The sequence below is a fragment of the Triticum dicoccoides genome, chromosome 6B (genome assembly GCF_002162155.2).
Source record: "Triticum dicoccoides isolate Atlit2015 ecotype Zavitan chromosome 6B, WEW_v2.0, whole genome shotgun sequence".
NCBI lineage: Eukaryota > Viridiplantae > Streptophyta > Magnoliopsida > Poales > Poaceae > Triticum > Triticum dicoccoides.
This window is the reverse complement of record NC_041391.1, coordinates 680,042,023-680,053,845: the sequence shown is the minus strand read 5'-3', so window position 1 is coordinate 680,053,845 and position 11,823 is coordinate 680,042,023. Positions and strand designations below refer to the sequence as shown.

The following is an 11,823-nucleotide window of genomic DNA, read 5'->3' as shown; positions in this document are numbered from 1 at the left end:
TGGAGTAAGCCTATAAAATTAACTTTTGACACTGCTGGAGGGATCCGTGACTATAAGCATCCCGACACCATTGTGTCTCGCGGCAAGGTGCATTGGAGCGTCGGAAACTGGTATCCTGACTACTCTCTTGACATGGACATGGAGACGTTTCACATCTCTCAGACAATGATCATGGACAGGACAACTTACTCGGAAACCAACGAGGACCCACAACTTGCAATCACCGCCGAAGGGACGCCCTTGGTGTTACTTCTGTCAAGACCAGGCCTCCAGCTAAAGGTCTGCACGCGGCAAGACGGAAGAAAGAGCGAGGATGGTGCTATATATTGTCAAGGCCACGTGGCTCACCACACGCACTATCGAGTTGAAACCACCTAGTCTGATTAAAAGAAGGCCAGAGAAAATATACCTGAGATTGTTAGGAGAGAAGAGTGGCACGATGCTACTCAAGGATAGTCAGAGTTACATTGCTGATGTTGAGACGGGAGAGATGGAGGAGTTTGAGTTGCCTGATGGTTTTGATGGGCTTAACCGTCGGAAGGTCGTGTTGTTCGAGATGGACTGGTTGGCGCTATTCATTTCCCGGGTCCGGAAGTGGTAGGTGCATGTATGTAAGTCGAGTTTACGCACAAAAAGGTCAGCCCAAGGATTTTTTTTTTATTCTGTCCTGTTTCAGCGTTGGGTGGATCATGAGCATCATTGTTAAGCCAAGTCACGCTTGTTACTGGTTTTGCCCAACATGAACTCAATTTTTGGTCTTTAGCTTGTTACTTGTTTTGAGTAGCTTTGATAAGATATTTGAGAAATTTATGCATCAGATTCCTATTTTGTATAAACATGTGGAAGCATCAGGCTCTTGTGCATGTTGGTGACATTGAGAAATAACAAATGTTGAGGAAATTCTCACTCTAAACACAAGATGGACTTGACGGTTGATTCTACTTTTTTTTATGCTGAGGATGTAAAGAACTTAATGCTCACAATTTCATAATGCTACCATGTGACGACACTTAACAAGCCGCATCACTACTGTCAGATGGTGTGGGACGGCTTTGCGTGATATAAGTACTTTGCATGTTCAATGAACCATGTAGTTCTTCAGTAAAGGGAAATATAATGAAGCTTCACGGCCTGAACCAATTTCTATCGAGTGGCGTTGGGGCTCTCCATGTCCTATTATCTGATGAACATAGCGTACGTACCGCCCCTCACAGAGGTGAATTCGGACAACCGATTCCAACGCCATCGATGCTGCTTGTTCTGCCTCATCCTCCAAGCTGGCGAGACAGATATCTAATCGGGCCTTTGCCGCCACAGCAACGTCTTTGTCTAGTACAAGGGATATGTAATCCATGACCGACGAGCTCCTGGATCCTCTTTGCATAGTTTTCAGGACATCTGTCAGCTTCTAGTTTCTCTAGATGTTGCCTCATGTGTTTGTAGATGCGCGGATTAATAAAAAAAACGTTGCACAATGGATGTTCAGTCAGCATATCTATCTAAAAAATAATCATCGATGCTAAATTGGCAAGTATGCCATTTTTCAAACAATGTGATTTCTACTTTCATCTCCTTAGAAAGATAGGTAGATGAAATCATTTACCACAGTAAGTAATAAAAATATAATAACAACATATAAGTAAACACGATTCAGAAACTATGGAGCGCCGAATGCTTAAGCAAGTTCAATATAAGACCACGAGCTACCATTGCCAAAAAACTTGAGCATTTTGTACGCCCTCTGATTCTAACGCACGTCATGGTTAACTGGCACAGTACATTGTGGAGATGCAATGAACCGACAAAACATCGGCAAAACGAGGCTAATTTTTCATCTCGATCTTTAACAAGCTATATGGAAAAGGTCACGGATAAACTAAAAACAGCTGTCTGATTACTACATTAGTCTAGAAACCCAGATCCACCATTGCTGGAACACTCATGGACATAATCCATCACCACTCACCTAATGCGGCAAGCACATGTCCATGAGCTCCATCATAAGAGAAGGGCAGCTTTCCCACAGATTCTGGAAGCCGCCGGTGGCCATGACTCCCCTCAGCTTCGCCGGATCCGCAAGAAAATCGAAGCATGCCTTCTTCGGTCCCTCACAATGGTGCCGCTCGGCTAGCGCCAGGATGGTCACAACCGTGTCCACATCAATGCACTCGCAGATCCACTCCTCGCAGATTAGCTTCAGCCGCTCCATGCCATACCTGTCTGCCGCGACGAGAAGTTTCTGGCACGTGACGTGGTCGTTCTCCATCCCCTGCAGTGACAGTGAGCCCGTGTATGCGAAACGGAGCAGCGCCTTGAACACCTCCATCTCCAAGTCTTCCACACGCACGACGCCAGCAGCGGCAGCATTGCCCTCCACTAGTAGAAAAGGGGTATTGGTCCAGGCCGGGTCAGCCCATTAGTTCCGGTTCAATCCAGAACCGGGACCAATGGGGGCATTGGACCCGGTTCGTGAGCCCCGGGGGCCGGCCGGGCCACGTGGGCCATTGGTCCCGTTTCGTATGGACCTTTTGGTCCCGGTTGGTGGGACGAACCGGGACCAATGTGCCTTGATCCTGGCCCACCACCATTGGTCCCGGTTGGTGGCCTGAACCGGGACCAAAGGCTTCCCATTAGTCCCAGTTCAAGCCACGAACCGGGATCAATTAATTGCCTATATATACGCCCGCGAGCAGAGCACTCTTAGTGCTTTGTTTTTCGTGGCCGGTGAGGAGAGAGCTTTGTGGTGCTCTAGCTCACCTCCTATGCACACGAGGTGTTCGATGGAATGCCCGAGCCACACTACTTAAGCTTTCTCCTCTCCAAGCTCGATCTCCAAGCTCTATTTTCCTCAATATTTGTCTAGGTTTAGCAGTCCGTCACGTCCCGTCCCCGTCTTCACCGCCGTCGATCGTCCGCACCGATCTCGTCGCCGGCACCACCGTGGTGAGCCTCTTGTTCTTATCTTCTTTCTGAAAGGAAAAAAAATCTTACTTGTATGTTTATATATATAGATACTTGTATAATTTTCTTACTTTTATTATTGCATCTTATATAGGGCGATGGTTTTGGTATCCGCCCCCGTCGGCCCTCGTCCTGTCTATGATTCGGATGTGGTATATATTAACTTTTCATAACTATTGGTTCATCTATTGTTTATGACAATTATGCCGACCAACGTGACATAGATTTTATTTATCTAGGAGGTTGTTGAACTGGAAATTCCAACCGACCCTATTGTCGAGAGGTTAAATTTAGTTAAAGAAGAAAACAATTTCTTGAAGAAAAAAATTAAAAAAATTGAGGAGGAGAAGATGATATTGGAGTTGCATGTTGCGGATGTCGTGGATGATCACAAGATCAAGATGGATGCAATGCGCTTAAAGATTAGAAAGATTAGAAAATATGCCATTCACACCGAGGCTTGGTATCATTATGCCGTTGGATCAGTTGTTACATCGGTTGCGATTATGATTGCATTTGTTTTCGCATTGAAATATTTTACATAGTTTCAATGTATGGTTTAATTAATTTAGATGCTCTGCAGAGCTTTATGTTGTTAGATGAGAACTATGTATGTACTTTGATTTTAATGTGATGATGAACTTCTATTAATTTGGTCACTTAATTATCTATTCATGATGTTCTGTAATGATTTTTGACACACTTAATTATATATAATGCACGCAGATGAACCGGCAATGGATGTATGGTTCAAGACACACCTCCGAGTACATTAAGGGCGTGCATGAATTTCTCGAAGTGGCTGAGGCAAACAAGCAGAATGGTTTTATGTGTTGTCCATGCCCTATATGTGGGAATACGAAGTCTTACTCGGACCGGAAAATCCTTCACACCCACCTGCTTTACAAGGGTTTCATTCCACACTATAATATTTGGACGAGGCACGGAGAAATAGGGGTTATGATGGAAGACGACGAAGAAGAAAAGTACGATGACAACTATGTGCCCCCTGAATACGGTGATGCTACTGAAGATCAAGAGGAACCAGACGATGTACACGATGATGCTGCAACAAGCGAAGCTGCTGAAGATCAAGAGGAACCAGACGATGTGCCTAATGATGATGATCTCCGCCGGGTCATTGTCGATGCAAGGACGCAATGCGAAAGTCAAAAGGAGAAGCTGAAGTTCGATCGCATGTTAGAGGACCACAAAAAATGGTTGTACCCCAATTGCGAAGATGGCAACACAAAGCTCGGTACCGTACTGGAATTGCTGCAGTGGAAAGCAGAGAATGCTGTGCCTGACAAAGGATTTGAGAAGCTACTGAAAATATTGAAGAAGAAGCTTCCAAAGGATAATGAATTGCCGGACAGTACATACGCAGCAAAGAAGGTCGTATGCCTTCTAGGATTGGAGGTGCAGAAGATATATGCATGCCCTAATGACTGCATCCTCTACTGCGGTGCGTACAAGGATCTGAACGCATGTCCGGTATGCGGTGCATTACGGTATAAGATCAGACGAGATGACCCTGGTGATGTTGACGGCGAGCCCCCCAGGAAGAGGGTTCCTGCGAAGGTGATGTGGTATGCTCCTATAATACCATGGTTGAAACGTCTGTTCGGAAACGGAGAGCATGCCAAGTTGATGCGATGGCACAGTGAGGACCGTAAGAAAGAGGGAAGTTGAGAGCACCCGCTAACGGGTCACAGTGGAGAAAAATCGAGAGAAAGTACTGGGATGAGTTTGCAAGTGACCCAAGGAACGTATGGTTTGCTTTAAGTGCGGGTGGCATTAATCCTTTCGGGGAGCAGAGCAGCAATCACAGCACCTGGCCCGTGACTCTATGTATGTATAACCTTCCTCCTTTGATGTGCATGAAGCGGAAGTTAATTATGATGCCAGTTCTCATCCAAGGCCCTAAGCAACCCGGCAACGACATTGATGTGTACCTAAGGCCATTAGTTGAAGAAATTTTACAGCTGTGGAATGGAAACGGTGTACGTACGTGGGATGAGCACAAACAGGAGGAATTTCACCTAAAGGCGTTGCTCTTCGTGACCATCAACGATTGGCCCGCTCTCAGTAATCTTTCAGGACAAACAAACAAGGGATACCACGCATGCACGCACTGTTTACTTGACACCGATAGTATATACCTGGGAAGCTGCAGGAAGAATGTGTACCTGGGCCATCGTCGATTTCTTCCGACCAACCATCAATGTCGAAAGAAAGGCAAGCATTTCAAAGGCAATGCAGATCACCGGAGGAAGCCCGCCATGCGTACCGGTGATCACGTACTTGCTATGGTCAATGATTTACACGTAATCTTTGCAAAGGGTCCCGGCGGACTAGCTGTTCCGAGTGACGCTGGGGGACACGCACCCATGTGGAAGAAGAAATCTATATTTTGGGACCTACCCTACTGAAAAGACCTAGAGGTCCGCTCCTCGATCAACGTGATGCACGTGACGAAGAATCTTTCCGTGAACCTGCTAGGCTTCTTGGGCGTGTATGGGAAGACAAAAGATACAGCTGAGGCACGGGAGGACCTGCAACATTCGCACGAAAAAGACGGCATGCCTCCAAAGGAGTATGAAGGTCCTGCCAGCTATGAGGAAAAAGGAAAATAAGAAGAGGAAGAAAAGAGAAGAAGAGGAGAGGAAAAGAAGAAGAGAAATAAATAAGAAGAAGAAAAAAAAGAAAAAGAAGAGGAGAAGAAGAAAAATAGAAAAAAAAATTCTATTTTTTCTTCTTGTCCTCTATTCCTTTCTTCTTCTTCTTCCTTCTCTTCCTTCTTCCTCTTTTCTTCCTTTTCCTTAATTATTTTCCTTTCTCGAGGGAGAAGAAGAAAAAGAAGAGGATAAGAAGAAAGAAAGGAATAGAGGAGAAATAAATAACAAGAACAAAAAAGAAGAAAGGGAACAGGAGAAGAAGAAAGGAATAGAGGAGAAGAAGAAAAAATAGAAAAAATCTATTTTTTTCTTCTTCTCCTCTATTTCTTTCTTCTTCTCCTCTTTTTTTTTCTTCTTTTTTTCTTCGATCTTCTCCTCTATTCCTTTCTTCTTCTCCTCTTTTTATCACTTCTTCATTTTCTTATGTTTTATCGGGTCTGTCGCCGTCAGGATGCTCGCCTTCGCCCTCGCCGCCCCCTCGAGATAACTTCGACATGAGGGGCGGTCGATATATATACCCCCTCTCGACCGTGATAACCTATACAACGGCAGCACCCCCCCTCGGCCCTCTCGCTTGACCAAAACTCTCGAGGCCACCCAAATTTACCAAGTTAAAAGAGCGTTGTCGTCGAGGCCACCCCAAACCCTTGAAGCGCTGTGTCGAGGCGATCCCAAACCCTAGAGAAGCAGCGTCGAGGCCACGCTAACATGATTCCTTATTGTGATTAGCTAGCTAGTTCTATGTCTGCCACTAATATATATCCATCTGTATCATGTTTGAATAATAATTGAAATGTTGTAAATATTTGTAGAAACTATGGAGCACTACCGAGACGAAGCAACAGAAGCGATGTTGGGGGAGATGATCGCAGAAGGAACTGATGTTGTTGCGTCATTTTTCATCGACGTCGTTGGTGAGGAAGGACTGGGTGAAGAAGAGGGCTATGTTCATGATGGCTCTGGCCCATTAATGCCGGTACAAGAAGAGGGCTATGTTCATGATGGCTCCGGTGATGACCCAATGGAGGTACAAGAAGGAGACCATGCTGACTGCTCCGGTGACCGAACCGAATCCGGCCAGGTATATATATTATAGTTAAGCCCGTGCTGACTAGTTAATTGATGCATTCATTGTTTTGGTATATGTACACATATTAATTACTCTCGTCTTTCTTCCTTTTAATTTCTAGCCCTCCGGATCGAGCACAACTTCGGTAAGGAGACGAGGCCCGAAGAAAAGTTGAGCTCGGATGAAAGGTTTGAGATCATAGAAATCGCGCCCGACGGCAAACCGATTGAACCCATCCGGACAAAGAACGCATTTTCTGCTCAGTGCGGGGTTCTTGTTAGGGACAAGATCCCGATCAGCATCCAGCAATGGTATAAGCCTAAGGACGACCCTGAGGTGTCTTATGTCAATGATATGCAGAAAGAAGATCTTTGGACTCAGCTGAAGGCAAATTTCACCCTACCGCCAGAGGAGGATCCGGAGAAGCCAGTTAAAGAGCAATTAATCAAGTCTTGTGCTCTTAAGAAGATGGCAAGCCTATTCAGGAGGTGGAGGAAAGAGTTGAACCATTTTGTCGGAAAAAAAAGACACCAGAATTCATCGGCAAATATGAGAAGATCAAAGATCACTGGCCCGCATTTGTGGCCCACAAGACATTGGAAAAGAGTAAGAAGATGTCGGCGACGAACAAGCAAAATGCTGCGAAGAAGAAGCTTCACCATCGCACGCGGTCAGGTGGCTACCTCAAAGCCCGACCTAAGTGGTCCAAGGCTGAGAATGATCTGCTTGAAAAAGGGATCGAACCAGAGACAATGAGATGGCCAGACCGTTGCCGGACTTGGTTATTCGGGGCTGGCAGAACCTTGGACCCTATATCGGGAATGTGCTGTTGGACGGACGAGCAACTGGAAATACCAGTCAAGAACCTTCGAAAGTATATCAATGCAGCGCAGAAAGGGACGTTCGTACCAGACAGGGAGAAGGACGAGCTCACAATGGCCCTCGGGAATCCTGAGCACCCTGGACGGACACGAGGCACGCCAGGCTCCATTCCGTGGAAGGTTGGTTTTTCGGACGCAGGGGGTTACAAAACCCACGAGAGGAGGAAGAAACTGGAGCAGGGCCAACTGCAGGCACTGCACGAAAGGGTAATGGGGCTAGAGGAACGAGAAGAGGAACAAGAAGCAGCAGATCGCAGCAAACGACCTGCCAAAGCTTCCCCCGAAGCTACCCCGCCATCTCAGCGGAGAAGCAGCGTGGCTTCCACCGAGCTGCTTCAGCCGGAGCATGTCTTGACGGCTCCTGCCAGCTATCCCGTGGATGCTATCACGGAGTCTCAACATTGCCAACTTATCACTGCCGGCCGATTCCAGAAGGATATGCTAAGGTGATGGTGGATGAAATAACGGAGGGATTTGAGGACCTCGTGCTTGACCACCCTACCGGTGAAGGGGAGACTAGGCTGGGTTCTGCTCTGAAGACTCCATGCCTATGGCAGAAGGAGCTCATCAACCTTCCGAACTAGATGCCTCCGCCTCCTCCTCCTCCTCCGGCGAGTTAGGGCACTCCGCCTCCTCCACCGCCTCCTCCTCCGGCGAGTGATGATTAGGGCACGCGTGGCGGCACTCCGCCTCCTTCTCTGGCGCGTGGCAGCACTCCGCCTCCTTCTCCGCCTGCACCGGCGCTCCCGAGCAGCCAGCAGCCTCCTCCTTCTCCGCCTCACCAGCAAGGGCGGAAGAGACCCGCCGCCGCCCCGACTGCTCCGGCGCGTCGTACTCCTTCTCCTCCGCCTCGTAAGCAAGCACGAAAGAAGACAGACGCCGCAGCCGCTCCGTCTGCTCCGGCGTCTAGCAGCACAACCAGAGGCGGGAGGCAATACAGATACGGTCCACCTCTCAAGCCTCTAGAGAAGTTACCGTACGAGAGGACCGAGGAGGAAAATGATAGGATTGTGCGGACCCACGTGAAGGAGTTCTTTGAAGGGGTGAAAGCAAAGAGACATCCACCTCCGGAGGAGAAGGTAGGTCCGGTGAAAGAAAGCGCACTATCGATGCCCTGAGGAAACCACCAAAGTCTCCACCGAGAACCAACTATGAGTGCATTACTGAACAGACATATCTCCAAGCCCAGCGGTTGGGAACTACTGTCAGTGCTAAAAGCTTAAAAGAACGAGCAAAGGGGAAAAAATTGCCCAGCTCGGCGAACAAGCACAGCAATCGTGCCCCCCACTCAATGTGTCTAATGCTCCGAGGACGGTGGCCGGTTATGGCAATCTTGCAGATTACCTGCCTGACGATCAACTTCCTGATTTCTTGGAGGTGGACGAACACAGATACGAGTACGGGAAGCCTCTCGTCAAAGATGAAAAATCTCTGACAACAATGATGCGAAGATTCCATAATTGGTACATGGAAACCTGCAGAGAGTCTGGGCGTACGAATGCTTTGTATCTGAATATTAAAGAGGAGCACGACCTCGTTGCAAATGATCTGTTGACTGTTCCATTTGATGAGTTCTTCGCGTTCTTCAATCAAAAGGCCCTCGATAAACTAATGGTCTTTTGCTACTGTCTGTAAGTACTATTTCTGTCATTAAGTCTCTATATATAGCTCGGCTCTTTTATTTCATGTATTTATAATTAATTATCCTCAATATATTATGCAGATTGAAGATCGTCGAGTGCAAAAAATAAGAAATTTATGATATTGGGTTCATTAACACAAATATCATAGATGAATTTCTGGTTAAAAAGGACGTCAAAGAGGCTGAGGACAACTTGCTACGATCGTTGATCAAAAATCAAAACAAAGATACCATACTCTTTCCTTACAACGACAAGTGAGTATTACTGTCGTGTGCATATTCGATTTCCCTTATTACTCGAGCGAGGTTATAGTAATGTAATTGATGAGTTATGTATGCGTGCGCAGGTACCACTATATTCTTCAGGAGATTAAGCTTGAGCGTGGACTAGTAACCGTCTTAGACTCGAGACGGAAAGATCCCAAAACCTATGCAGACATGACTGAAATGCTCAGCAAGTAAGTTCAATCGAACATTATCGCACCATATCGGCAACTTTTTGTTCATTTCCTGATATCTCAAGTAATAATAATTATTTTTTTTGTCTTGCAGGGTTTGGAAACAGTTCACCGCAGAAGCTCCGGGACTGCCGAAGGAGCTGCGATATACATACCCGAAAGTAAGTACTACTGGCTAGCTAGTTGCGCGCATCTCCCATTGATTCTATAGCTATACTTTCATCAATGCCATTTATAATGCTTCATTATCAGTTTGATTGACCTCTATTTCTCGTAAAGTGCTTGTGGCAGGAAGAAGGGAATGATTTCTGTGGATACTACGTGTGCGAGTTCATCCACACCGCGACTTTGAAAACAAGCGGGGCTACTCTCAAAGACAATATGAAGTGCGTAAGCAATAATATTCATAATTTCATTTTATTACACCATCATTTCTGTTGAGTTGCATTCATATATATGTATTAATTAACCCCCTTCTTCAAATTAGACGTGGCAGATGCGGAATGAACTCCTAGAACCAGATCGCATGAAAGCAATTCAAGAGGAATTGGCGGGATTCTTTCTTGACCACGTCATCAATAAAGCCGGAGAATACCATGTGCAAATTGATTTCAATTGCTAGGGGTTTGTAATTAAGAGATCTCATACATATTGTACATGTATATAGCCAGTAGCGTCGGATACATGATATACGAAAACTTGTTGTTCGGCCAATCTCTCGGAGAAGGAGAGGTCGATCGATTAGTATGCATGACGAACTTCTGTACTCAATGTTCTCTCGATCACTTATGTATATATAGTACGTAGCGTCGACCAAGCACGGACATAAGAGAGGACACTTCTCTCTAATAATTAGCTAGCTAACACAATATATGAAACACCTAAATTAACCCCCCAAAACCCCCAACCCACCCCTCTTTTTTGAAAAAAAACAAAAACTCCAGCCACTGAAATACTGACGCGTGGATGCCTTTTGGTCCCGGTTGGAGTCACCAACCGGGACCAAAGGCCCCCTAACTGGGCTCGGCGCACAGGACCACGTGGAGGCACATTGGCCCCGGTTCGTGTTTGAACCAGGACTAATGGGTGAAGGTATTAGTAATGACCCATTAGTCCCGGTTCAAGAACCGGGACTATTAGGTGTTTTTCTACTATTGCTCCTTCATTTGTCCGAAGAGCTCGGCTGCGAAGACCGGCGAGCAGGCCGCGAGCACACATCGGTGCGCGGGGATGGTCTCACCACCCACCTCGAACACCACGTCGGTGCCCATCTTGGTCTCAAAGAGCTTGCCGAGGTTCTGGCACACGTTGCACGGGGGCACGGAGACGTAGGCCACCGCGTTGTCGGCGGAACGGTACGTGTGTATGACAACAATGTCGCACCGGACCGTGAACGAGTTGTTCTTGAGATGCTTGGAGTTCTCCAGGTCCTCCCTTCTGATGAAGTCGTCATATTCCCAGCACTTCCGGGAGGTGAATGCGCTCACCGATGCTGACTCCAGCGCCACCGCCTGCTCCGCCTCCTCCTCCTCGTCGGCGAAACAGATTTCGAACTTGATCTTCACCGCCGTCGCTACCTCTTTGTATAGTTGCAGGGAGAGGGACACGTAATCCGCCACCTCCGTGCGCATACCGTTGGGGAAGTAGTTGATGCGCCACCTGTGGCCGCCGACTGTGACGGACAGGGAACTGATCCACTCTCCGGTGAGGGCGCCCTTGGTATCATAGTAGCCATGGATATGCGCCACCTGTGGCCGCCGACTGTGAAGGACAGGGAACTGATCCACTCTCCGGTGAGGGCGCCCTTGGTATCATAGTAGCCATGGATAGTGAGGTAGTGGTGCCCTTTTGTTGTGTCGGCGACGATGCCGGATGCAGAGCTCGACGGCGACATTGCCGGCCTACTCCTCGGGATCGGGTGCTCGCAACTCGATCTCTTGCTGCTGCTTTGGGCGAGGGTTTTGCGCAGGGCGGCGGTGAACGAAACAACACTGCGCGTACGATGGTTTCTTGTAGGTTCGATTTTTGACGACAGGACAAATCTGCGCTGCAAGCCGCACCGATTAGAAAGACGATGCGATCCAACGGTGCATGTGATCCATCGTACGAAGGTAGGATTGTGGATTGAAACTGT

The 11,823-nt window shown here is 47.3% G+C and overlaps 1 protein-coding gene across 1 annotated transcript; it reads right to left on the bottom strand.

The window, feature by feature from the left end:
- Positions 1–1,966: 1,966 nt before the first annotated feature.
- LOC119322389 (BTB/POZ and MATH domain-containing protein 1-like) lies at positions 1,967–11,583 on the bottom strand. The gene is made up of 3 exons (XM_037595889.1): positions 11,438–11,583; positions 10,851–11,348; positions 1,967–2,375 (listed from the first exon to the last, which is right to left on the bottom strand). Exons 1-3 carry the CDS (start codon positions 11,581–11,583, stop codon positions 1,967–1,969), a joined length of 1,053 nt encoding a protein of 350 aa, XP_037451786.1.
- Positions 11,584–11,823: the final 240 nt, after the last annotated feature.

Bases quoted from the DNA above. Each gene is read 5' to 3' on its own strand.
- LOC119322389 (XM_037595889.1), bottom strand. From the start codon at position 11,583: ATGTCGCCGTCGAGCTCTGCATCCGGCATCGTCGCCGACACAACAAAA. The intron at 11,349-11,437 runs GTGGCGCATATC...CGGCGGCCACAG, and splicing joins TTCACAGTCGGCGGCCACAG to GTGGCGCATCAACTACTTCC. The intron at 2,376-10,850 runs GGAGCAATAGTA...TTTTCTACTAGT, and splicing joins GAGCTCTTCGGACAAATGAA to GGAGGGCAATGCTGCCGCTG.